The sequence below is a fragment of the Diadema antillarum genome, unplaced genomic scaffold, assembly GCF_040938485.1.
Source record: "Diadema antillarum isolate AM-2024a unplaced genomic scaffold, OU_Dant_1.0 seq00000698_RagTag, whole genome shotgun sequence".
In the NCBI taxonomy this organism is placed as follows: Eukaryota; Metazoa; Echinodermata; class Echinoidea; order Diadematoida; family Diadematidae; genus Diadema; species Diadema antillarum.
Genome location: NW_027271603.1, coordinates 331,191 through 358,106, shown reverse-complemented (window position 1 = coordinate 358,106; position 26,916 = coordinate 331,191). Strand labels below are relative to the sequence as shown.

General features: G+C 38.6%; 1 protein-coding gene across 1 annotated transcript in view; it reads left to right on the top strand.

The window, feature by feature from the left end:
• The window catches only part of LOC139737673 (uncharacterized), a 56,074-nt gene that overhangs the window by 12,335 nt on the left and 16,823 nt on the right, over nt 1-26,916 (top strand). Inside the window, exon 2 of the mRNA XM_071648355.1 lies at nt 6,161-6,821. Coding sequence (XP_071504456.1) covers nt 6,161-6,821 — 661 coding nt within the window. The remainder of the gene's footprint in view (nt 1-6,160; nt 6,822-26,916) is intronic.

Genomic DNA, 26,916 nt, shown 5'->3' with positions numbered 1-26,916 from the left:
AAAACTCAAGTAGCTTTAATGCTGTAGGTTGTTTCAAGAGCAAGTGCACATCAGGGATCATGTTTCCGTCATAAGTCCAGCTACTCGGTTTTGAAAGAGCAAAAAAACAACAATGCCAGAAAAGATTGATGAAGAGTAAAGAGATATGTTATACATTGTTTGAAGGGCTGTGCAGTTCTTATGTATCATGATCCAAGTCTTGGCATAGCTTGGCCACATCAGGGATTTCCCAGCTAAGAAAATTACACATGTTGCGTTGCTTTCTCATCAGAGCGATAGCCATCAAAAGCAAGTCATTATAGTTTATAATCTTCAGAATTTACAGAATGGATCTTTTGACAAGATCTTTTGACAAGATATGAAAGATTAACCCAGTAGATCAATAATTTCAAAGAATATTTTTAGCTCTATAATTATGTTCTGTGAGATAAGAATGGATAACAAAAGTGCAAGGAAAGTCTATCTGTGATGATTTCTTTGTCTATAAATCAGTTTGTGATATGTGGTGATATTTTGAAAATGGTATTAGAAAATAGAATATAAAATGTTCATAAACTGTCATATTAGACTGATTCAACTTACAGGTCTGTTGCATGAATGAGTTGAATGTTTCTTTTTTTTGGGGGGGGGGGGATGGGGGAGTGATGGAGATGGAAGATTAATCTTCATAAAGATGTACTGAAGTGATTCTATAGGCACACAGGATCATTGACTGGTGGCTTTCCTTCCTCCTGTAGTAGCTGTCACTTTATTTCATTTTTTTGACTCCCCTGTGCTGTTGTTTAGTTTTTCCCCTGTAGGAGTAGGAAGGTAATACATTCTCTTCAAGGAATGGTAAACCAGTTGTTGGATCGTGACCAGATGGTTTCCTTCCGTGTAGCTCGTAGTTTTAAAGTGACTCTGCCATTGGGAATGCATTTACTTTGTAAGCGCAGTTGATCTGTGGATTTTACAGACATCTCTTTCCAGAGGCCAACAAAGTAAATGAATAGTGCCACCCCCCCCCCAAGAAAATAATGTTTTAAAACTGATATCTGAAGCTTTATGATTGTGTGAGAAAGTTGCCACTTTCCATCAGCCATATGATATTCCCCAAACATCTTTCACCGGTTAGGAAGTAGAAGGATGCAAAACTAGGCTGAAATTCAATAGAGGTATGCCCTACTGTCTTTTTAGCTGACATTAATTGAAATGAGGAACTGAGAAAAGAAACAAGAATCTGATGGGCTTGATTACATTCAACAGTGAACTTTGCCACTGATGGACAGGACAGTGTAAGAAATCAGGTAGCCAGAACACTGAAAGTTGTTGGTTTAGGCTTATATCTGAATATCATTGGGTGGCACTAAAGGAAATGTGACACTGGAGAGGGCTAGATACTTCAATTCTTTGTTATGTGATTAGTTCAGTGGTGTCATCATTCACAACGACAAATATCAAAGTCGCAGCCACTTACCAATGAAAGTAAGGCATATGTATATATATATATATATATATCTTTTTTTTAGATGGTTTTAAGGTGAACATTCTTGAATGTTATAGGAAGTGGTTTACAAATCCTTATTCGAAAGTACAATTGTCTGGAATTAAGCCAGAGAGCATTAATAATTTATGAAAATATAGTTATTTGTTACATCAAGAAAAATGGTTCAAATGACAAACAGTATACTTATATAACAGTACAAGTTTCTGTTATGTTGACTAATGGTCATTTCCCTATTTACTGGGCAATACTCAGAAGGTATGAATATACTTTCAGATAAAGAGCCCTATATAAACTCCATAGCATTTGAAGAGACTGCGCGCCCTTTTGGTTTTATCATGAAGCCATGAATGATCTCATAACGTGGCTGTGCTGTGTCTGTTTGCTGTGGTGTTGATTTTGCTGCAATGAATGAGTACCCTGGTGGTGTCTGAAGGATGCCAGTGGTGAAGTCTGTAACAGACCAAATTTTTGTGATGTGAATCACTGACAGACTGAGCAGCAGTCATTCTGAATTTCTGCAAGTGTACCCAAGGAGGCCAGGAGGTCCTGTAATGGAATTACAAAGTGCTCGTGCTCTGTGATGGGCAACCAGCATCTTTAATTATGTCATCATCTTCATATTACTGTCAGGAGAGGAAGGAAAAGAGGAGGTACTTCCGATTCACAGCAATGTCTCCTTCACCTCAATTAGTTTCCCAGCCTGTGATCCCAGAACCCTGGCCACGGGACTTCCCAGGTGCAAGATGGCATTCTTCTTTGGCTGGAACAGCTGTGTGCGCTGCGGTACCAAAGCATCGCGGAGCGGCCGGCACGGATGAGAGAACAAAATATGAGTTTGGCGGTGGGACGGGAGGCTCCCTCCAACCCGGCCAAAAGAGGCCGAGGCATCGCACTTGTCTGAAAAACCAACACCGCTGTTTCCAGCAAAGTGGGAGAATAATAGATGCGAGAAGGAGAGGTATTTCCGCCCGGCGATGCGGGAGGGCCATTTTGTCTTTAAAGAGGCGACATGCTAAGCTGCGAAGAGGCCCATTATGGAGGGTTTATGTCTTGCCTGGTGTTGGAGACAATTATGTGGTGCTGGCAGGGATGTCAGTAGCAAACAGCAGCAGCAGGGAGGCTGGAGGGGAGATGGGGGTAGGGTCACATTCTACCGGTCTGTCAGTGGGGACACTGGAGTTGAGGGTGTGGGAGTGGAGGAGGGCTGGTGAGGAACCCGTCTCAGTGAGTGTGAGAGACGGGCAGCAAGAGGGGACAGAGAGAGAAGAGGAGAGGAGGAGAGGAGAATAGCTGGGTGTCTGCTGCTGCCACACATCTCAATCAAATCAGGCGGCTCTGGTGTCCAGGGAACACTTTTGCAATTGCCTCACGGATCAAGCCAATTGTCTCAAAGGCCAGTGGCTAAGCGGCCGCCATTGCCTAACTACAAGGCTATGGGCTTACACCCCAGGACATGGGAGCCCCTCCCAAACTCTTCACCCCTCTAAATCCACATTGAAGATGAGGAAAGAGAGGGAGAGAAAGAGAAAGAAAGGAAGAGAGGGCGTGTTAGTGCCATGCAGGCCACTTCTAACCAGCCATTTCACAAAATCATCACATATCATTAGAGGGATAAGGGAAGCTGTAATCAAATTGATCTGTGGGTCTATTTCTGAAAGTCAAACTAGAACCCAGCTTTGTCAGGCAGAAGTAGGATCGATCTGTAACTCGATCCTGCCCTCCGAAATGGCATCCGCTGCAAGCGCTGGTAAAAATGTACCTAATTTATCCATAACTGTTGCCAGTACAGATCTTCAAACGGCTCGCCGCTACTTGGATCTGACTCAACTTTATCAGGTCCATGCGCTGCAAGCTGCAAGTGGAGAAAACAAAATGCAACAGCGCTTGAAACAAAAGAGCCGAGGAAATTGAGAGGAATTTGGCAGATTTCGTGTTTTTAAAGTTCAGTAGCATTTCATCATTTGTGTGTGGGGTCCTGAGGATAAATTCCTGATCCCAATTTAAGGACAAAGTTTATTGGTTGCAAATCTATCTGCATGATACCATATGCTTGCAGAAAAATGATACCCAATGAGTAGTTAATGGTTTCAGTGCTATGAAGTTCTTGTGTTCTAGTGTGATGTAGTAAAGGATTACAAATGGTGCATGTATCTTCTCAATTGTGTTATTTAGTCTTTGTGGTGATTATATGCACTGTGCTAAATTCAATTTTCAGAATTGATTTTCTGACCAAGCTAAAATTGCATTCAGTGAATAAAATAGTGAATATCAAAAAATGCAGAAAGTGAGTAAAATTGGGATATACACACTTTGTCTTGAAGTCTTTTGTTATCTGTATGAGAAAGTGAACACAGAAAATACAAAGTACCTTATTCCCCCAATTAGATTGTTGCTTTTAAATCAAATTTGTCATTAATTTCCGTCCAACAAAGGTGAAACAAAATACAAAGCATACATTGCACTAATCATTGTCTTATAATTTTGTATGAAATTCTTAATGTAAGGACCACAAAGTATATGATAAAATCTCATAAAATATAACTGTAATTACATAGAATAACCGAGTATAGCGATGCACACTTTGCAAGGTTGACTATTCAAAGTATGTATAACAATGGAAAAAAGGTGGTCCACTGGATAGCAAAGCTTGTAAACCAAAGATCACGTAACACTTAATATAATCATCATCTAAGCTTTGAAGCTTTGTAGCTTCATTTTCTCAGAAGTTCACAAAGTTGCTGAGAAGAAAATCTCATTGTTCAGAATATTACACTACCAATTTTGTCATGAACTTTGTCTCTGGGACTAATATCTTGTAAGGTAAGGAGGCGCTGGTATAGTGTTATCAGTCTTAGGACAATAATGTAGCAACTTAAATATAGATCTGAGGATAATTGCTGTTGTAACGTGATACCCAAGGGTACTTCAGCAGATCACAGTCTGAAATTTATGTTCGTTCTTCCTTTGCGTATATCCGGCGCAAGCCAAAATTGATCCTCAAGTGATGATCAAACATGAAATGCATGCATGTGGAATCATGTAGTACATTGTGACATAGCATTTACTCTTCTTGCCTTCTTCAAAATAAAACATCATATCTCAAATTTAGATACCAGTAGTAAGCTACGGTGCATAAAATATACATGATAAAATATGACAGGAAAAACCTTGACCTCTATCATACATACCACACTCAGGTTGACAAAACTGAATTAGAAGCACTTCTTAAGACTGAAATGTATATAAAATAATTTAATATGGTTTAATTAACTTTAGGTAAAGTTTATATCTGCAATCACAGTTTGATTGCATTATTGTTATTCAAACTGATTTTAAGTGATTTACTTTATAATCTATGTTACAGGATATTTCTGTTGACATATTCTGCAAAGATATTACATTTACATTTTTGTCATTGTGAATCACACATTTCCCTCGACCAGAGTTCCTGAACTCAAAGTGCAATTTTACACCATGCTCAAATTGGCTTTATGCAGTTGTATAAACAGAATGGTGTAGGTTTCATAAAAAATATTAAGAAATGAGGAAAATATGACTTTTAGCTTTCAGCATGTTTTTATGAAACAGTGATATTTGTAATAATCACCACCATAAAAAAAGTGATGAATTCAAGGAATCAGAAGTATTTCTCTGACATAAACACATAAACTGGCAATGAGAATCTTCAGTGCAAAAAGGTTGTAGTTGCCAAATTTTATCCAAAAATGTGATATATATATGTGTGATATTTTGTGTGCAAACCAATGGAGAGCTGTGTGTTGAGGACATCATGAAAAACTCATTTTGAAATGTGGTTGTGAAGAAATATGAAATTTTGCTGGTGAATAATGTTCATATGTTATATCCCATGTGATGAAACTTTGTCCATTCCCATTAGAATTTATTCTGTCTATCAAAGTGAACTTGAACACAGACTGTGAATTTTTGTTTTTGTTTGTAAGGACTTACTTAAAGCTATCAATGTATGGCCTGGATAAGCAGTAACATACTGCTTTTTGAGACAAAGAATGATGGGACATTATGGCAGTGCAACCTGCTTTACGTAGATGACTTCATCCCACAATAATGTTTGGCCAGTTTAGCTTCATGCCTGGCACCTTGTAGAGCTGCATCAAATCCAGTGGATTTTGATCCACATAAAGCATGGTGATGGTTTCTGCTAATGTTGTTTGCCTCTGGTCTTAGCAGTGATAGCACCAGGCCCTAATGTCTTGTTTGCCCAGAGCTGGGGCGGGTGTTGGAGCTTCAATACAAAGGCTATCAAAGTCGGATTTCTTGTATGTTTTTTAGCAATGAGTCTTCATCATTCCACTGGTAGCTAGGCAGGTGGTCAGTGCAAATAATTTAAGGATGAATATCGGGTAATTTGTCAGAAACTGTTCAATATCACCTTAGTGTCAGATAAATTACTTCTCCATGTGATAAGAACAGAAACCAGTACGTTGAAGCTCCTTTCCTTGTTTGATCTACTTTTAGAAATAGTGTAGATGATATATTCTCAAATATCTATTGTTTCATACAAGAAATGATGGTGTATGATTCCTGTATGGCGATATTGACTTTGTGCAAGATTGTATTTGATGTACTTTCATATATGTATAACTAGCAAGCATCATAGATGATGTAAGTAATTTCCTTCGCTTTTGATTCCAGAGCTGAAGAAGTTAAAATCTGCTGGTCCTCCGACACCACCCCTCACTCCAACGAGCCAGAGTCAGGTGCAAACACTCCACTACCCAAGTCCTATCCATCTACCCAGTGCCCTGGCTTGTGGTGCAGCTGGTACCCTGAACATCCCCAAGAATGGTGACCACATACCCTTCATTCCGCTCGGTGCCATTGGTACAGCATGGACCTCTCAGGGCCTTGCAGCATGGCAGGTACCCGCAGCTGGTGGTGCCCCTCTCGGTTCAGCGACGGGGTCTCCACTGTCGGTGCCACACCCAGGCAGCACCTTGCGCCGACTTGTCCTTGGTGGTTCCACATCATCGCACTCTTCAAGGCAGACAGGGCTGTCTTCGGCACCGGCTAAAAAACCACCGCGGTTCGACTTTGCTCATTTGGCGGTTGCAGCCACACAGCCTTGCAGCGCCGACAGTGCCAAGGCGCGATTGGCGGCACCGCCAGGAGAGAGGCGGCGAGGCCGTGGCCCCATGAGAACCAAGAAGGAATTCATCTGTCGGTTCTGCGGCAGACACTTCACCAAGTCATATAACCTCTTGATCCACGAGAGGACGCACACAGATGAAAGGCCCTATTCCTGTGACATCTGCCACAAGGCTTTCAGAAGACAAGATCATCTAAGGGACCACCGGTTAGTCTTATTCAGTGAAAAATTATTTAATGTTCCACATTAATCATATCAAGTGTCATATATTGCAAGAAATACCAAAATAGATATTTCAAACACAATCGAATGAAGCACCAATTAAGCATTTATCAATGTTTTCTGGAATGCATCATTCAATTCATGCTTTTATGTCCATGAATAATGACAAAATAAAGTTTCCTCTGTTTGTTTACACATGCGTAGCATATATATGATTTTTTTTTTTTTTTTTGGTGACAGGATCACACAAAACTCACATCTCTTAGAGACATCAAATTTAGAACTGCATGACATCACATAATCTCCGGATTGTAGTGAAGACCTGATCACTCTATTTCTGCATTGTTAACATTTTCCCCCCAAAGTTTGTCCCTTCTGTTGAATGTCTTTGCAGAATTTGACAAATCTGCAATGATTTTCTAGTTCCTTCTCTAAACCGCGACTTTTGTCCTCCAACAAATCTGGACAAGAATTCTGTCAACATCAGAGCGCTACCTCAGACCACAAAGACAAAATAAATCTGGTCGATCTCCCTTGTCTACTGTTGGGACAGAGGATAACAGAAGCCTTTGATCTGAGTATTTTGTGTAAAATTTCATGTAGGACTTGGTGTTGTCCTGTAAGAATAGAACCAGTGATTTTGTCTGGCACGGTAGCCATGGACAGTTAGTACACAGTAACAGAATCTGCTCCGGCACTGGGTTTTGCTTTCAAGGGTGTGGAATGTTTCTTAATTTTAATCTACCAGCAGGCTTGGGTTGTACAGTGATAGAGAATTCAGGTTTTGGGAAGGGAAGGAGAGACGGCCTCATGAAGGTCCAGAAGAAAAAAAAAAGAAGACTTCTTTGAATGCATGTTAGTGTTTTCGTCTTTTTCTTTTTCTTAAGGTTCTGTTTTGATGTTTGTTAGAGAAGGAGAGAATAATCTTATGCCTTAACACATGTTTGCCTTAAAGAATAATGAAACCCAAATACTAAGTGGATGGCGTGAATGCATCTATAAAAGCAGAACACATCAGTAAGGTTTAAGGAAAATCGGACATTCGGTTCAACAGTTATGAACTTTTTAATATTCATCATCACCATTGCTTGATGAGAAGACTACAACAGTTTGTTAAGTACAGTGCCGACCGCGGGAAACGTCACGAAAACCCCTAGGGCAAATGCGGGAAGCCCTTTCGTCCGGGCGTACTAGGTAATACGCGGGCGTTTGGACGCGTACAGACGAGGGAAGTCGCCCGCACTTTCACGCTCGTCTAAACACCCGCATTTGCCCGAGCGCTCCAGCGCGGAATTAATGTTATGAAAATCAAACTCTCCCGTCAACCATCGGCTACATGAAGGAAATTAGCTGAAATCGATCCGCGAAAATCTTTTGAAAAGTATCAGTAATTTGCCGGATGTTTGCTTTTACGTTCGAAAGTAAAATAATAACCATAACATTCAGCTCCCGAATATGCTAAAGCAAATGTCGAATGATCCCTTTGACGTTTGGAAATGAATAACAATAATACTCCGTACGATGATTAAATAAATGTCGGATGTTTGCTTTTACTTTCGGAAGTAAATAGCAATAACATTCATCTCCGGAAGATGCTAAAATAAATGTCGGATCTTTGCTTTGACGTTCGGAAATGAATAACAATAATATTCAACTCTGTACGATGATAAAAATAAATGCCGGATGTTTGCTTTTACGTTCAAAAGTAAATAACAATAACATTCAGCTCCGGAAGATGCTAAAATAAATGTCGGATCTTTGCTTTGACGTTCGGAAATGAATAACAATAATATTCAACTCTGTACGATGATAAAAATAAATGCCGGATGTTTGCTTTTACGTTCAAAAGTAAATAACAATAACATTCAGCTCCGGAAGATGCTAAAATAAATGTCGGATCTTTGCTTTGACGTTCGGAAATGAATAACAATAATATTCAACTCTGTACGATGATAAAAATAAATGCCGGATGTTTGCTTTTACGTTCAAAAGTAAATAACAATAACATTCAGCTCCGGAAGATGCTAAAATAAATGTCGGATCTTTGCTTTGACGTTCGGAAATGAATAACAATAATATTCAACTCTGTACGATGATAAAAATAAATGCCGGATGTTTGCTTTTACGTTCAAAAGTAAATAACAATAACATTCAGCTCCGGAAGATGCTAAAATGAATGTCGGATCTTTGCTTTGACGTTCGGAAATGAATAACAATAATATTCAACTCTGTACGATGATAAAAATAAATGCCGGATGTTTGCTTTTACGTTCAAAAGTAAATAACAATAACATTCAGCTCCGGAAGATGCTAAAATAAATGTCGAATGATCCCTTTGATGTTCGGAAATTAATAACACTAATATTCAACTCCGTATGATGATTAAACAGATGTCGGGTGTTTGCTTTTACTTTCGAAAGTAAATAGCAATAACATTTGGCTCCGGAAGATGCCCAGAAAATGGCAGATGATTGCTTTTTACGTTTGGAGGTGAATAGCAGTAACAGTCTGCTCCATATAATAAAATAAATGTCGGATATTTGCTATTACATTTCGAAATGAAGAACAGTAACATTCAGCTGCGTTTGATGGTAAAGTAAATGTCTGATGTCTGCCTTGACGTTCAAAATGAAAAAACAGTAACATTCGGCTCCGTACGATGCTAAAATGATTGTCGGATGTTTGCTTTCAAATTTGGAAATGAATAACGGTAATGTTCTGCTCCGAACGATGCTAAAATAAATAACAGATTGTTGCTTTTACATTTGGAACTGATTAACGGTATCAATCGGCTCAGTTAGATGCTAAAATAAATAGCGGATGTTTGCTTTCACGTTTGGAAATGAAAAAGGATAACATTCAGCTCCGTAAGATGCTAAAATGAATGTCGGTTGTTTGCTTTAACATTTGAAAACGATTAACGGTAACATTCGGCTCCGTAAGGTGTCAAAATACTAGTAAATGTTGGATGATTACTTTTGCGATCAGAAATGAATAACGGTAACTTTAGCCTCTTTACAATGCTAAAACAAATGTCGGATAAATCAGATAATTTTGCTTAACATTCGACGTCGTGCGATACCAAGTTGATTGCATAAACCTTCGACACTTCGTTGCTGCTCAATTTTATTTGATCTCGACATTATGGACGCTATACCTATTTGATTTAATTGTCCTTATTTTATCAACTTTCGACATCAGCCGCTATTTTCTCGATCACTAACGTCGGACGGTATGACCTAATCAACTTTGGACATTGGTCGCTATTTAATAATTTCATCAACCTTACACATCGGTAGCTATTATTCCGATGTTCGTTATTCCGAAGGCTCTCTAGTCCGAAGATTCGTTATTCAGAAGGTATATTGTTCCGTTAATTTCATTTTCGGATTCATGAATCTTCAGAATAACGAACCTTCGGAATAACGCCACAAACGTTCGAATTAACGAACCTGTAGGTTTAGGGAATTTGTGTGTTTCGAATTTAACGACCCTTCGGAATTACGAACCTTCGGAATATTACGAACAGCACCCATCCGATTATCAACCTTCGACATCGATCGCTGCTTACTGATTTTATCAACCTTCGACGTCGACCGTAAATAACGTATTTGATTGACACTTTCGACGTCGATCGCTGCACATTAGATTGGCAAACCGTCGAAGTGTCGATCGCTGCCTATTTATTTACTGGTTCCCCAATTTCTGACTTAGTTACTGATTTAATCTACCTTCAACATCGGTCGGTCATTATATTGTAAGTGGCCACTTATTGTCTCGAGCTTGATATTTCCCAATGGCGTCCACGTCTACACACACACACATAAAAAGAAAGAAAAAGATCTGAGTCTTAAAGGTCTAACGAGGCGTGAAAGTCCTTGTGTGATGCTTTTAATTGTGTCATTCACAATAGTGTCACGGTCCCTAAGATGGATGAAAGAGGCGCAGATCTTAAGAAGCCACTTGAGTTGAAGTTTAACACCGTCTGTCTATTCTTAAAGTACACGATTTGTAGGGGAAAAAAAGACAAAGAGAGGGAGAAAACAAAGAAAACGTAGGAGAGAGAGAAGGGTATGGCGAAACCACCAGAGTGGCATTATGTAATCAACAAAGCTGCGTTTAACTTCACTCGAGTCCCCGAGAAGTGGTACTACACGTGCATGCATAATGTTTATCTTGGATACATGTACTGTAGGTACCCTTCTCTCCTTTCATGATAAATTGTTTATACGTATCACAATAACTATGTCAATGCATGTTTACGTCGCAATTTGTCCAATCGGGGTTTCCCTCTTTAAGGAGTGCTTGCTTTCCAAGAAAAAAAAAGAAGGAAGAAATTAATGATTATGAGCAAAACTGAATGCATTTAAGCAGCGGAATCGCGCTACATCAATAGCACTCCAAAATCTTCGAGTGATCCCGGAGGTCACTCCGAGTGAAAATGAACATTTTCACTCAAAATTCACTCCAATTTCACTCTAAATTGACTCCGTTTTAAATGTATCCACCCCTTCAAGTGTGAATGTTTTCATTTTTTTTTTTTTTTAGAGAAAGAGAGAGAGAGAGAGAGAGAGAGAGTAGGCCTACTGTGCATTGGAATACGAATCTCTGCTGTGCAGCGATATTATGATCGCTATAAAAACGACCAGTTCGATGAGCAAAGCACGTGCTTGCCCTGCCAGCAGTGAGTGCGCCATGTGGTTCCAACATACTCATCTTGTGTGCCCAGCGTGTTTTTATCACAGAACTCTTGTGTGTAGAGTTCTGTCGTTTTTACGTTATGGTCAATTCATGACGTGTGAGTGCTTCGACTTGACGCCTGTGAGATTGACAGGTGCCGTTTACGAGAATAAAAACTGTCAGTAGTGACTATCAATCCCAAAATCAGTTGCTATATAATAATCAGACTAATTACTTAAATGTAGAGTTACATGTAGTTACATGTATTTCGAATGACAATGCGCACATCCCCTTTATCATCACACTATTTTGATACGGCGGACAGAAGGCCGTTAAATTTCATTTCAATGATTCGATACAATCATAGCTTTTAAAAGGTCCAATTAAACAAATTGGATATGAAATCACGGTTACAGCTCGTTATTCCGAAGGTTCGTTAGTAAGGTTCTTTAGTCCGAAGGTTTGTTAATCCGAAAATGAAATAAGGTTCGTTATTCCGAAGGTTCGTTAATCCGAAAATGAAACAAAGCTCGACTTACTTCGAAGGTTCGTTACGGACCCTATATCATTTCGGATCCTATATCGTTTCGGATCAACGAACCTTCGAGATAACGAACCCTATTTCATTTTCGGATTAACGAACCTTCGGAATGACGAACCCTATGTCATTTTTGGATTAACGAACCTTCGAAATAACGCCGCAAATGTTCGAATTAACGAACCTTTTTTCGTTTTCGGATTAACGAACCTCTATGGTTTAGGGAATTTATGTGTTTCGGATAAACGAACCTTCGGAATAACGAACCTTCGGAATAACGAACAGCACCCGAAATCACAACGTCTTTATCTTGTTAAGATATAAGACAAAAAAAAAAAAGGTCCCTCAGTTCATGAACTTGCAATGTTTCTTTATTGCGTGTGTTTCTAGCTTGTATTTGGCACTCATGGAATGAATGCGCGTACAGTATATGGTAGGCTACATACTCGTGCTCTTGTTGTTGCTGAACATTTCCCCTTCACAGTGATTGTGTGGCATGATCGTTCAGTATGTTCAGATGGTGTTAGTGCGTTGATTAAAATGTTACCACAATAGATGCACGTGTGCTATAACAACGATCTGAGGTCTTTGCTACGCGCTGCTTTCTTGTTTACAAACATTGAATCTTGGTGAACTTAATTCACTATCGTCCCCATGCTAACATGCAAAAGAAGAAAACGCTTTTGTTCTTGTTTATGTGTACCATGCAGTGAACAGAAGGTAGACCTGTAAACTGTGCCGCTAGGCCCTAGCTGTAGTTTGCACTTTGACGGATTGTCACTGCTCGTCTACTATTCGAAGCGAAATGAAAATCAAACTAGAGATCTCGTGCTGTATACTTTCTCGTACTGTGTACTATATACCATATTTAAAATGCAATTTGTGGTAGTACTTGTCAACGCTGTGTTTTTGGCTCAAACTTTTCTCTCTCAAACTTACTTGGTTACGCAGGGGCGGATCCAGGGAGGACCGCAACCGGCGCCCGCCCCCCCCCCTTTATTTTTTTTGTTGTTGTTGTTGTTGAAACAAAAGAAATGTAAAAAAAAAAAAAAATGGGGGAGGGGTGCGTGCGCCCCCCTTTAATTTTGTAAACGCGCCCCCACTTTACGGAATTCCTGGATCCGCCCCTGTTACGGGATAATACCTATCAGAATTGTGATTTTGGTGCAAGCTGCATGGCAGTATTGATTTTGAGACACTTCTATGGTCCGTCAGCGCCTGATTCTCTTTATGTGACGATGTGCACGTGAAAAGCATTCAAACTTTCCCATGTTTTTGCTCTTGCGTTAAAGGCGTATTAATTCACCACGTACATGAAACAAAACCCCCATAGTTCTGAAATGTGAGTTATAGGGATAGAAACAACCGCTGGAAAAAAAAATTGAATCCGTATGATCGAAAATACAGTACACTATGTGAACGGTTACAGTTTGCTATTCCGAAGGTTCGTTAATCCGAAAATATGAGGTTTGTAACAAAACAAAGGTCCTAATTCCGAAGGTTCTTTACAATCTATAAGAGAAATACTGATATCTCCTTATATTCTAGGCTTTATTACAAAAAATTATGTAGGATGCTTTGCACAACGGACCTATTATGCATCACATGTGATATCTAAAACATCTTTTAAATCACTGCTCCCAAAGGTAAACATATGACCTTTGTGTATCTACTCGTTTGTGTGTATGTGTGTGCGTGTGTGTGTGTGGGGGGGGGGGGAATAGTTTCCTCCTTCTTCTTCTTTTTTGTTAGAGTTTATCTTAGTTGATCTTGATACAGTGTACCTCTTTCGGTGCGCCCTTTCTCTTGTTATGTCACTTCATCCGTTTCTACATTTTGAAGCAAAGTAATTTGTTCAAGCATTGTGTATGTCCTCGTAACCGTAATGTGTCATTTTGCTGCGATGAGTTGGTTCTAGTAGGCCCTATTATCGCGCTGTGAGATGTATATTTTTGTAATAACGTGTTGAGAATAACAGATTTTTGTTTCTGAACGAAAGGAAAAATGACGGAATTGTTTTTGATAAACCAATGTGGATGACGTGTTGAGAATTCTGATTCCTGTTTCTGAACGAAAGGAAAATGACGGAATTATTATTTTTGATAACCAATGTGGAATGACTACCTTCTATAAGTGATTTTGGTGTGAAAAGAGAGTTTGCTCAAAGAAACGCTTCTCATGAATGGTCAACGAAACAAAATACATCATACAATGCAACGTGACTCGCGTGCATTTAGCAAACGAAATGTCTAGACCTTTAAGTTCAAGTAAAATGCATAAAACACAGAATAAGAAAGCAGACAAACTAACAAATATGGAATTAATGACCGCAGACGTAACGTAGGAAAACCTGACACCTATGCTTGAAGAAATTCCCACAAAAGCAGAGCGCAAGATAAAAGAATACATGTGCGTAGTCCATACAGGTCGTGATGCGCTCGGTCGAAATGGGTATGTCGCAGTAAACGCAATTTTAGGCATGTCTACACATGTATATTATATAAATACTTGAATTCTACATACATTGTATAGTTTTATCTTTACAATAATATATAAAACAACCCCTTTCCGCATCCCTAGAAGTCATAAAAGAAAAAAAAAAAGAAAATCGCCCTTAAAGTTTAGGTTATGTTCAAGCTCACAACCCGTTCCTCCCCCCCCCCCCCCCCATGATGCAACAGTCCTGCTTAGCGACGGCGTTAACGCTTCATCGCACACACATAAATGGCGACATCTTGGGTGTGTGAGAAAATTCATTCTTAAATGGATGCACCCCCATGGCACTCAGGATTATCACTGACCCTCCTATGCCTTTTGTCTATCCACCCTCCTGCTTTAATCCCCCTCCCTTCACCTGTTGGCCTCCTTGCCCATGACCTCCCATCCTCTCCTTTTGTTTTCTTTGTTCCGTGTCCCTAGCCTGTCCCTGACTGTTCGTGTTGTGTGAACTTCTTTATAATGTGATTGCTTTCCCTGCCTGATCATCATTTTGCCTCTGACGGCTCGGTACGAGTTCAAAACGCAGTCGAAGTTATCAGAATGCCATTATAATAGAACTGATAGCTCTACAGAAAACTTGTTTAGGTCAGTAAAGGTTGCTGTAATGCAATCTTTGTGGAATTGACTCATTACATCTGAGCATTTTGAAAAACGTGTAGAGTACTTTCGTTTTGCATATAAATGTTAAGAAATAGTTTGAACTATGAAAATAAAAAAGTATGGTTACTTCAACGATGTTGAATAGTTCGATTAGCCGTGATGCATAAAGTGAATTCATGAATTCATCTGACTAATCCTTACCGATTGATGATCACTTCTATAAGCCAACAGTTAAGCTGAACTGCTTTGGAGTGATAAGACAGGTAAACGATGAAAACTTGGTACATGTTGAATGCTATTATAATTATTATAAAATCCTGTAGCCAGAACTGATTTTACGATCATCTTTAACCTTTCAGAAAGTTCCAGTTTTCAACTTAAATAGTAGCGATAGCTTGTAAGAGTAAATTAGCATCCCTCTGACTATTTTTGGTCAATATGCATACTCTTAACCCTATTCTAACTGGGTGGGGGGGGGGGGGGTCAAATGGGTCAAATTGACCCCCCCCCCCCACGTTTCGCGTCACGATTCTGCAACGCGCAAAGATTTTGCCGCGTCGTTTCACAACTTTTTTCATTGAAGTCTTCCGCATATTTTGAGACCAAATTTGCGACGTCTGAGTACACCGTTCTGAAGTTACGTAATGTTATGCAAATGCATGTCAACCGGAAAACAGCTCAAATTCATGATATCGTGTGCAAATTGAATGTAAATTGTGTTTTTGGGGTTAAATTGATATAAATTATAGTATTTCATCTTTGAACCATTGAAATTAATCAATTCTATATAGTGTAGATAAGCCTGAAAAAGTGCCTGCAACAAATTTTGAAAAACAACAGAAAACACAAGGTCGAACAATCAATAAAATACATAAGAAATTAACAAAACAATAAAAAACAAAAGAAATTGGTTTTGACTGTGCTTTATTTTTAAATGAAAATTGGTTTATATGTCTTGAGGAATTTTGACACAAAAATTTAGCAATACTTCAGTCTTTTTTATGGAGTTATAGGTGAAAATATGATTTCATGCACAACTTTGCATAATCAATTTATTAAGAATAGAAAGGCAATATTTTTCTATTGTATGACCATGTAATCTTGTAGTTGACATCCAGCTCTATCTTCAGGAAAAATTTCGCAGCGATCGCGCGATCGGTGGCCGAGATCTGAAGGGGGGGGGGGGGGGTCACCCCCAGTAAAAACTCCTCCCAGTTAGAATAGGGTTAAGCCAGCTGGACAGAGCGATCAATGGGCGCGATTATCACCACGCGTGGTTAACCTAAACAATGCTCGGCCGGCTTGTTCGGTTTCAGTGTTGTTTATTTCCCCCTTTTAAAAACGAAGGTTCCTTAGTCCAGCCATTGTTTTCGCTTCCTGCTCAAGACATTTAACAGTTCAGCAAAGCTGAAGTTTAGATCACTAAACGGCGACATGAACTCATGATGATAATAGGACTTAGATCACAGCCGAAAGTGCGCTCCTTCATTACTCTAGAATGAGAAAGAATACCCTGTCTGTGTTCAAAGTTGGGTTACGGACGATGAAAAAAAAAAGGTTTGAATCATGAATTGTCGGATGACGTCGGCAGATTGATGATATAAATATTAGCGTATCATGGGAAAGATTAAGTAATGATGAGCCCAATGATATCGCAGGGCTCCAAACTAATTTTTATTTTTGACCACCAAAATCATTGATTTCTATTTTTTTTTTGGTGGCCAAAAAAATCAAGAAAAACATAGGAAAAACTAAATCGGTCCTACTAAAAACAATTATTAAGCATTACTGACGTGACAGGTACCCATGTCTAAAATAAATGAATACAAAAGTAGATCATCTCAATCACCATTATTCTGAATTCTAAGATTTAGCAAATAGGCTTATAGATAATTATAAAAGTTGATGCCTATGCTATTAGGTGGTCATAGCTTACTTTTGGGATGAGAAAGTGGGAGCATTTTCAGATTGTTTGTTTTAGCATTGTAAAGAGCCGAAAGTTACCGCTATTCATTTCTGATTGTAAAATCAATCATCCAACATTTACTATAGTATGTTAGAACCTTACGGAGCCGAATATTACCGTTAATCATTTTCAAATACACTGTATAAAAGCAAACAACCGACATTCATTTTAGCATCTTATGGAGCTGAATGTTACCCTTATTGATTTCCGAATGTGAAGCAAACATCCTCTATTTATTTAAGCATCATACTGAGCCTATGTATACCATTAATCATTTTCAAATGTGAAAGCAATAATCTGTTATTTATGTTAGCATTGTACCAGAGCTGCCAACCGTTCCGAAAAATTCGTATACGAAAAATCGAAGGGAATACGACAATATGAAAACGTCCTTAGAAAGTACGAATTCACAGTGGGGCAAAATAATGGGTAAAAATATAGCAAACGCACGTCGCATGTGCCATGTTATCTGTATTCAGCTGGGATATCGATGCAACGCGTACGCACCGTATGTGGAAAGCGCTGAATAGAAAAATGTGCGCACACGCATATCGCTGCTTGCGTACTGTGTACACCGAACAGAACTTCGCGCGCGTGAATCCCTGTCGCCTACGGACCCTGGATGTTTACATGGATCGCCGTGGTATCCCAATTAGCCAGCTGCCACTACAGTACCGTATGAGGCGGGGTGAAAGCGTCCCGTTGTGCAATGTCTGCTTCTTTTTCTCTTCTTTTCATCCTCTTGTCCCTTGCCTCCCAAGTACGAAATGATTTTTAGAGTGTTGTCTGTTTTTTTTTTATAACGCTATTGCATCATTTTCTGCGAGGAAGTTGTAGAGGTGAGTTTCTGTTCGTGTATTGATGACTGATGTGCACTGCCCTCTGCAGTATATGTGCAGGTGAAAAGCGTTCGAACTTTCTTTCCAGAGTATCGTGGAAACTCGATTATTTCTAGGCCTATTAAAGGAGATCTCATATAACAGAATACTTATAACAAACTATTTTCCCGTCAAAATGAATCAATTTCCTTTGTTTTGTATCGTTTATTGACTTGATCCCATAGGATCTCGTCGCAATACCGAGTTTTATATGTGTGTTTATTTTCGCGTAGCTTTCGGTGCTGCAAAACTTTTGCTAGGGCCTAAGCTTACTACTAAACTTCGTTTTATTTCCGTCGTTTCTCACACCTCGTTTAGTACGATTTCTTACATTTTATATCACTTTATCTGTTCCCTTTATACTTTGAAGTATTTAAACGTAATTCTCTTAGTGTCTCGCACTGTTATTTTCGTAACGGCGATTTCTCCGCTTCGCTGCAATCGAAGCGACGGAGTTTGATCCCAGTCGCTTCGATGTGCTATTTGCTGTCTTTTCTAAATGTTTGTGTTGTTGGGAGGTGTTGATACTTTGTATTTATTATTGAGTTTCCTAGGTATTTATCTCGAGGGATTATGCGTGTTTCTTAATGTTGATCATAGGAAAAGGCTAAAATGATCTTGAGTGATGTCTGATAGTGATGATAACTATGCTGGTGACTGGTGTAAAAAGACGGCTTCCTGTGAATGCTCAGCGTACGTGACGTTTGTTTTATTTCCCTTTCCCTCTAGTCTTCTTTCCCCCTTACTCTTCTTTCCCCTCTCAAGAATGATTAAAAAAAAGAAATTACGTACACCTCACAACAAAACGAACCATGTGCTATAGCAACTTTCGTAAAGTTAAATCTAAATGTTCAATATCAGCAAAGAATAAGGCGAAAACACGAATGACAATAAATAAAAGCGAAGAGATTGTGTATGCAGTCTCTTCGGCTCGAAGAAACTTGACACCCCACCCCTCTCCCTTGTGGAAATTTCCACAAAAGCAGGTGCCACACCCAGGTGCGTGCCAGACGAAAGAATGCGCGCATTGGAATAAACAGCGTGTAAGTATCCTGGAAATATCGATCGAAGAACCAGCTCATTAGTTGAATTAAAGGAAAAATTCCAAAGATATCATGGTTCTATGTCTATAGCCTTTCTTTTGGCGCATAGTAGGGAACATCGAAGAGTCGATTATAGTGTACTTGATCGAATATCTAATGTTCCCTGAACAATAACAAAAGGATTGATTATTTAGTCAATTAAAAATGCAATCACAGAAATACATGAAAGGTCTCGTATGCCCAGACAAATTCACTACGAGAAGGTCCAATGAGATGCAGTCATCACCTGGTTAGACAGCAAAATACAACGTGTAATGACAATTAATTTCAGTTCACGCGCATCAAAACTGCTTTTTTTTTTTTTTTCAAATGATAGAATTTATTGATTTCTCGAAGCAACATAATTTTACAGAGGATAAATGAATTACAAAGTTATTACTTCAACACAAAAACATTTCTTTGATACAAACAATTTAAACACATATCTGTGTTTTTTATACTTTTTTTCAAATATTTAAATATCTTCTTACTAAAAAACATACTATAAAGGGTCGTACATGCGAGAATGCGAAAATAGGATAAAATAACTTTTGGCAGTCCGAAAGCCCGCCCAGGCCCGCCCGACATGGCGACGACGAGTGCACATTGAATAACTTCCACAGGACCATTGCAATTGACTACACACAGCCCCGACGCCGTACACAAGTGTAACACTACACAAGTGTAACACTTGAGCACAGCGACAGGGCCGCGCACAGCCACATTGCAATGTACAGCTAATAAAAGGAAATTCGTAAATACTAATAGGCCCCATGGACAGAAAATCTAGAAATTAGCAAACAACATTCACCCGCCGTCCCCACGCTCAGGCAGGCCCCCAGCGGACTTCCGGCAAGCCATTGGAACGCCAAGGATGCACCCTGCCCGAAAGTATGTACAGTGTATACATTTACATTACACACGCCACACCCAGGTAGGCTCCTAGAAAGCCACCGGGTTGCCACGAACATACCCTGCCCGAAAGCATGCATAAATTAACTTACATCATAACAACGTTAAAAGAAACTCGCGGGTACATAGACCTTTAAACTATTTTCATGCATACCTCCCCGGCAAAGGTTGCTCCAGGCAACCCGTAAACACGTCAATATCCACCTGACGTTGCAACAACTAAATGTATGCAAGGTGGATTCCAAGTATGGAATTATTTTCTACAAACAAAATCGAATGTTACCAGTTTCCGAGAGAAAATACCTCCATATATTTGACTACGAACCAAATGAAAGTGTTGCATCAGCCCCATCCTTGAATCATCAAGAAACATGAAATACACGATATTAACGAAACAACATCAGACAGTTCAAATAAGTTGAACATGTCTCCATTTATCTAAAAACACAGTGATTTTACCTTGTTTTAGATATATAATTTCTTCAATTTCATAATAATGTTTCAAAGCTCTTTGAAATAACGCCAAAGATAATGTACCGTTCTTACATCTTGTGGCGAATATGTAATATTTGGCATATAAAAAAACAGAATTCAATGTAGTGAAAGGACCATTTAAGATTCCAAATATGAAATCGTTAAATGTGAGAATAACTTCGTCTTTCAAAACTTGTCTTTGGAACTCTCTCAAAAAACGTTGAGTATAAGGGCACTCCCAGAACAAATGTGTAATTGTCTCGGTTGTATCTAAACAAAAGGTACATAAATCAGAATCTGACAAACCAATTTGTTTTAGCAGTTTATTCACCCCGAGGATGTTGTGTAGAATCTTGAACTGAAAATAACGCAATTTTGTCGACAATGAACTTTTAAAAGGAATGAGATAGATTTTTTTCCAGTCAGTGACTGGTTCTATCAAAATTGAATTCCATTTTTCTTGTGATTTTGGAACTTCACGAAAATTATCTACGCATTTTCTATGAATAAATCTACATACTTTAGGAGCTTTCTTAATTTCAAGAATCAGTTCTTCTTGATAATTTTTATCTTGAGTTTGAGGTTTTTTAACAAGATTTTTCCAGTTAAGAGGAATTGCAGATATGATGGAAAAAAGATCCAAAAAATTGCATTGAATTTCATATTTATTTCTAAATTGTGAAAATGAAAGAAAATTACCCTGTTCATTCAAAATATGATAAATTCTCATAATACCTTTATTTATCCAATTATGCTTAATAACAACTTTTCCATTAATTCTAATGCAAGAATTATTCCATATAACCTGATTATGAATATATCTGTCAGGAAGGTTCTGAGAAAAAACTAAATTACTCCAGCAGACAAGAATTTCTCGTATGAATATATTTCCGACCTGATTAATCATATCCTTGCAATCAATATTACAAATCCAAAATAAGTCTCCACCGAGATCTTCCATTGACAAGTTAAAAAAGCATTTCCAGCTACCCCTACTATCAGGGTTTAAAAAGCGTTTTACCCATGCTTATTACTTTTCAAAGTTTCAAACTGCTAATTACTTTTCAAAGTTTTGGCTATCAACATTCGTTCGTGGGTGTATTTTGTTTGTTTGTTTGTTTGTTTTGTGTGTTTTTCCCTCGTGAAAGACGTAATGATTTCTTCATATCGAACGTAAATTGCATGTTTACCGTAAACAAGCCATTCAGCTCAGCTCAGCTATGGCGCATTCGATCCATCGAACTTGCAGTAACCTCTTATAGGCAGGAGCACATGGCGCATTCATTTAAACTTGAAAATGAAGCCACGTGTTTGCACCACATCGGCGCTTCCACACACAGCGCGGCATTTTGCGATCATCGTTATAGCAGACTTTCCGATTCCAGTCAGGGGAAAAGTAATTGGAATACTTCGAAGAATACTGATGTTTAACATCCAATAAAATGAAAAAAGCCTGAAAACAACGCATGATTATGTTTTGATAGTACATAATTGGAAACACAGAACAGAGTTTTGCATCCGCTCACACAGAAGCTCTCTTGAGAAGATCAAGCATTCCCCGTCCCCTGCTAGAAAATGGAAGCTTCCATAATCAGCCCAGAAAGATTTTGGAGGTACAAACTTGCACTTGTACACATTGCGAGAAAGCAATCAATCAACGCTGAACATTGCGTAGTTTAGAATCTTTATCGTGCTGGTGACCAGCTGGATGCTTCGGCATGTGTCATAACGTTATGTTTAGAGCCTGTAGGCCTCATAGCAAAAAGAGGGAGATTGAAAAAAATACGAATTCTGGTGGAAAATACGAATTTTGGAGCTGCTGAGTACTAATTTGTGCTTCGAAAGGTTGGCAGCTCTGTCGTATACGGAGCAGAATTTAACAGTTAGTCATTTCCAAATATAAAAGCAAACATCCGACATCTATTTTATCATCGTACGGAGCCGAATGTCACTGTTGTCCACTTGCGAAAGTGAAATGAGTCATCTGACAATTATTTCATCATATCGTACGGGGCCGAATTTTGAACGTCAAAGCAGACATCAGACAGTTTTGTGTGTGTGTGTGTGTTTTGTTTTGTTTTTGTTTTGTTTTTTACCATCAAACGCAGCCAAATGTTACTATTCATTTCGAAATGTAATACACATGTAGCAAATATCCGACATTTATTTTAGCATAGTACGGAACAGAATGTAACTGCTATTCACTTCCAAACGTAAAAGCAATCATGTGACATTAATCATTTTGGCATCTTCCGGAGCCGAATGTTATTGCTATTTATTTGCGAAAGTACATAGCAATATAAATTATAAGCAGGCATCCGACATTTATTTAAACATCGTACGGAGTTGAATATTATTATCATTCATTTCCGAAAGTCGAAGGGAGCTGATTGTTATTGTTATATTTCGAACGTAAAACCGAATATCAGACATTTATTTTATCATCGTATATACGGAGTTATTTTGGTTATTTATTTCCGAACGTCACAACAAACATGCGTTATTTATTTTAGCATCTTCCGGAGCTGAATGTTATTGCTATTTACTCTTGAACATAAAAGCAAACATCAGACATTTATGTTATCATATACACGGAGTTGAATATCATTGTGTTCATTTCCGAACCATCGAACGCAGCTGAATGTATACTGTTATTCATTTCGAAATTTAAAAGCGAACATCCGACAGTTATTTTAGCATCGTATGGAGCAGAACATTACTGCTATTCACTTCCGAACGCAAAATCGTATATACGGAGTTGAATATTTTTGTTATTAATTTCCGAACGTCACAGCAAACATTCGACATTTATTTTAGCATCTTCCGGAGCTGAATGTTATTGCCATTTACTCTTGAACATAAAGGCAAACATCAGACATTTATGTTATCATCGTATACACGGAGTTGAATATTATTGTGTTCATTTCCGAACCATCGAACGCAGGTGAATGTTACTGTTATTCATTTCGAAATTTAAAAGCGAACATCCGACAGTTATTTTAGCATCGTATGGAGCAGAATATTACTGCTATTCACTTCCGAACGTAAAAGCAATCATCTGACATCTATTTTGTCATCTTCCGGAGCCGAATGCTATTGCTATTTACTTTCGAAAGTACAGGCAATCATCCGTCATTCATTTTATTATCGTAAGAAGTTGAATATTTTTGTTATTTATTTCCGAACGTCAAAGGGATCATTCAACATTTACTTTAGCATCTTCGGGAGCTGAATGTTATTGCTATTTACTTCCGAACGTAAAAGCAAACATCAGATATACATTGTATATTTTATAAACGTATATACGGAGTTGAATGTCATTGTTATTCATTTCCGAACATCAAAGCAATCATTGAACATTAATTTTACCACCGAACGCACCTGAATGTTACTGTTATTCATTTCGAAATCTAAAAGCAAACATCCAACAGTTATTTTAGCATCGTATGGAGCAGAATATTACTGCTATTCACTTCCGAACGTAAAAGCAATCATCTGACATTTATGTTAGCATTTTCCGAAGCCGAATGTTATTGCTATTTATTTTCGAAAGTAAAAGCAAATATCCGTCTTTTATTTTATCATCGTACGGAGTTGAATATTTTTGTTATTCATTTCCGAACGTCAAAGGGCTCATTCGACATATAGCCTACTCAAGCATCTTCCGGAGCTGAATGTTATTGCTATTTACTTTCGAACGTAAGAGCAAACATCCGGCATTTATCTTATCGTCTTACGGAGTTGAATATTATCATTCACTTCCGAACGCCAAAGCAAACATTCGGTATTTATTCCAGTATCATACGGAGTCAAATGTCACCGTGATTCATTTCTAAAATCAAAAGTAAACATGCGACATTCATTTTTGCGTCTTACGGAGCCGACTGTTACCGCTGTTCATTTTCAAAAGTAAAGGCAAACATCCGACTTTTTTTGTAGCCCGATTGGGCCACCGAATTTTCAGCAATGAAATTTTGGTGGCGCAGGTCGTTAAAAGTCGTGAATAGCGAGATGATCGTAACCGATGTCGATATGTTCTAATAATTATTGATACTTGAGTGATGAACGCATGTGCACAACTTCCGCAGGTGTACTTCTTTAGAAAGTAGCGAACAATCAAGGCAGTGGACATCAGAGTGTGATTAAATCGAAAAGAAGCCCCTGAAATCGGAATTTGATGAAAATGGGCAAAGTCGGAACTCCATGAAATGTATTTTGATTGAGCGGTCAAAATAAAGCTTAACGGGAATGTGCCCTTGAATACCCTCGTCCACCCTCGTCCACCCTCGTCCAACCCGCGTCAATCGAGACGCAAATTCCCGAGGATGGATTATCCGTGCGGGCGGATGGACTCGTCCACTGAACGCGTATACCCGCGGGTACCCGCGGGGATACGCGTCAGTGGCCTCGTCCAGATCTCGGAAAAGCGTGACGTTTCCCGCGGTCGGCACTGTAAGTGCAGGACAACAATACAAAGAAATGTAAAAAGAAACCCTCATATTTCTCTTTTCTAGCATAATGCAAGAGCATTTGACTTACCTCTTTCAGAAAGTAGGGGGAATAATACTAACCTTAACATAGTTCAGCAACAAGTTGAGGCAATAAGTACTTTTCATTAAGAAATAAATGTTTGTCGAATTCTCTATATATTCTCTCTATATCATTCTCCTGCACTGATTTCATGAGTGGTTGTAGTCACCAAAACTTTAAAAGTTCATAACTGTTGAACAGAATGTCTGATTTTCCCCAAACCTCACCAATGTGTTATTACTGATATTACTGCAGTCACTTAATTCTCATGTATGTTTGGGTTTCATTCCCCTTCAAATGCCGATAGGCACAGAAATTCATAGCATTGTCTACACTGTCCAAAGACCCTGGCAGAGAAGGGTTAAAGGTTTGATTGAGTTCATCAATGTGGGGAATATCAACCAAACACATGGGTTGTTGCCTACTTGCTTGGCAGTGCAATCTTTATTCTAGCTGATGTTATTTTTCTCATATGCCCCACTGTGAGAAAAGTATGAAAAGTGAAAAACAATCAAAAAAATGTCATGAGTGTGTCAGATTTTAATGGCGATTATGATTTTATCAACCATTCTTACACTGTTATGCAGTAAAGCTTTGTGTTTGTGCAGTGCTGCAAACGTATATAGGGCTTTCATCTGCATTCAATGGCAATCTTGACATTTCTCTAGTTGGGTATGCATTCTATCACAATGACATACATCATTAAAATCTTGTCTAACAACCCATTAACAAAGTTACTTGACGTATTTATAGAATAGAGGAAAGCAGAGTGGCTGTGCCCTAAATATGAATTACAAAGAATTGCTGCTTCCTGTACATGAGACAGAAAAAAAGGTATTATTTACCATTCAAGCTACCTAGCACCTGAATTGATCAGAGTAATTGCCAATAGCATAGGATTGCTAACAGAGGTAAATCACCTGGTTTTCCCCCAGGATATTACATATATATCATGATATGGAAACACATAGCATGAACAGGCTTTGTTCAAGTACAGAAGGGCAGAAAGTGCATATAACCACAGCTAACTACTACTAATGGGAAGTCACCTATGAAAAAAAAAAGTACACTTCCAACAAAACTGTGAGCAGTTCTAAGTTTTCATTTGGTTCAAATGGTGTTTGGAAGTTGCTTGCCTTCATACATATTGTCAGTGTGTGGTTAGTATCACCCTGTATGTGGTATGAGATGATGACCTGTAAAAGACCATTGCTTCACTTTGAAAGACATGATTTCTAGCCAGTTGAGTTTAAAGAAAAAGTTTGTCAAATGGTCCAAAATGTTTATTTGATTTGCTTTTTAAACATTTTTATTGGTTTGCACTCATATCATCATATTGCCAAACATACAAATTATGATGTAATATGAACACATGTATGCATATACAGAATGTTAAAAAATATTTCAAATGGTTTTATTACACATACAGAGGGGCTTGATAGTATGCTTGTAGCCCTTAAAACAAAGAGGTAGAATTAGTTCACGCTTCATAAGAGTATGTGACATTGCTTGAGGGCATGGTTCCGTGGTTTAAACTTATCAAAAAAGGGGTAATCACATACAGGGTGACTGGTCTCCCATCTCTGTCATTAAGCTCTTCAAGAATTGTAGTCTCCTGCATTTTGCTTCCCGTATTGAAACCATTGTGGACAAATGCCATGTATAATACGCTCACCATCAGAAAGTAAAAGATATTCTACATGAAAAAAGAATTAGTGTAACATTCTCCTCTTACTACACATCACTGCTGCTGTGTTGTTAAGGCGAATGTGTTGTCTTAGGCTGGCTTTTCTTGTCATATGACCCTCAAGTTGGTCTTGAGACAAGATCTGGAAAGGGGAACATCCTGAGTGTGATTGGTCCCTGCTGAAGAGAATTGTACATCTTACACTCTCTTCTCCAATAATCAAAGCAGCCAGTT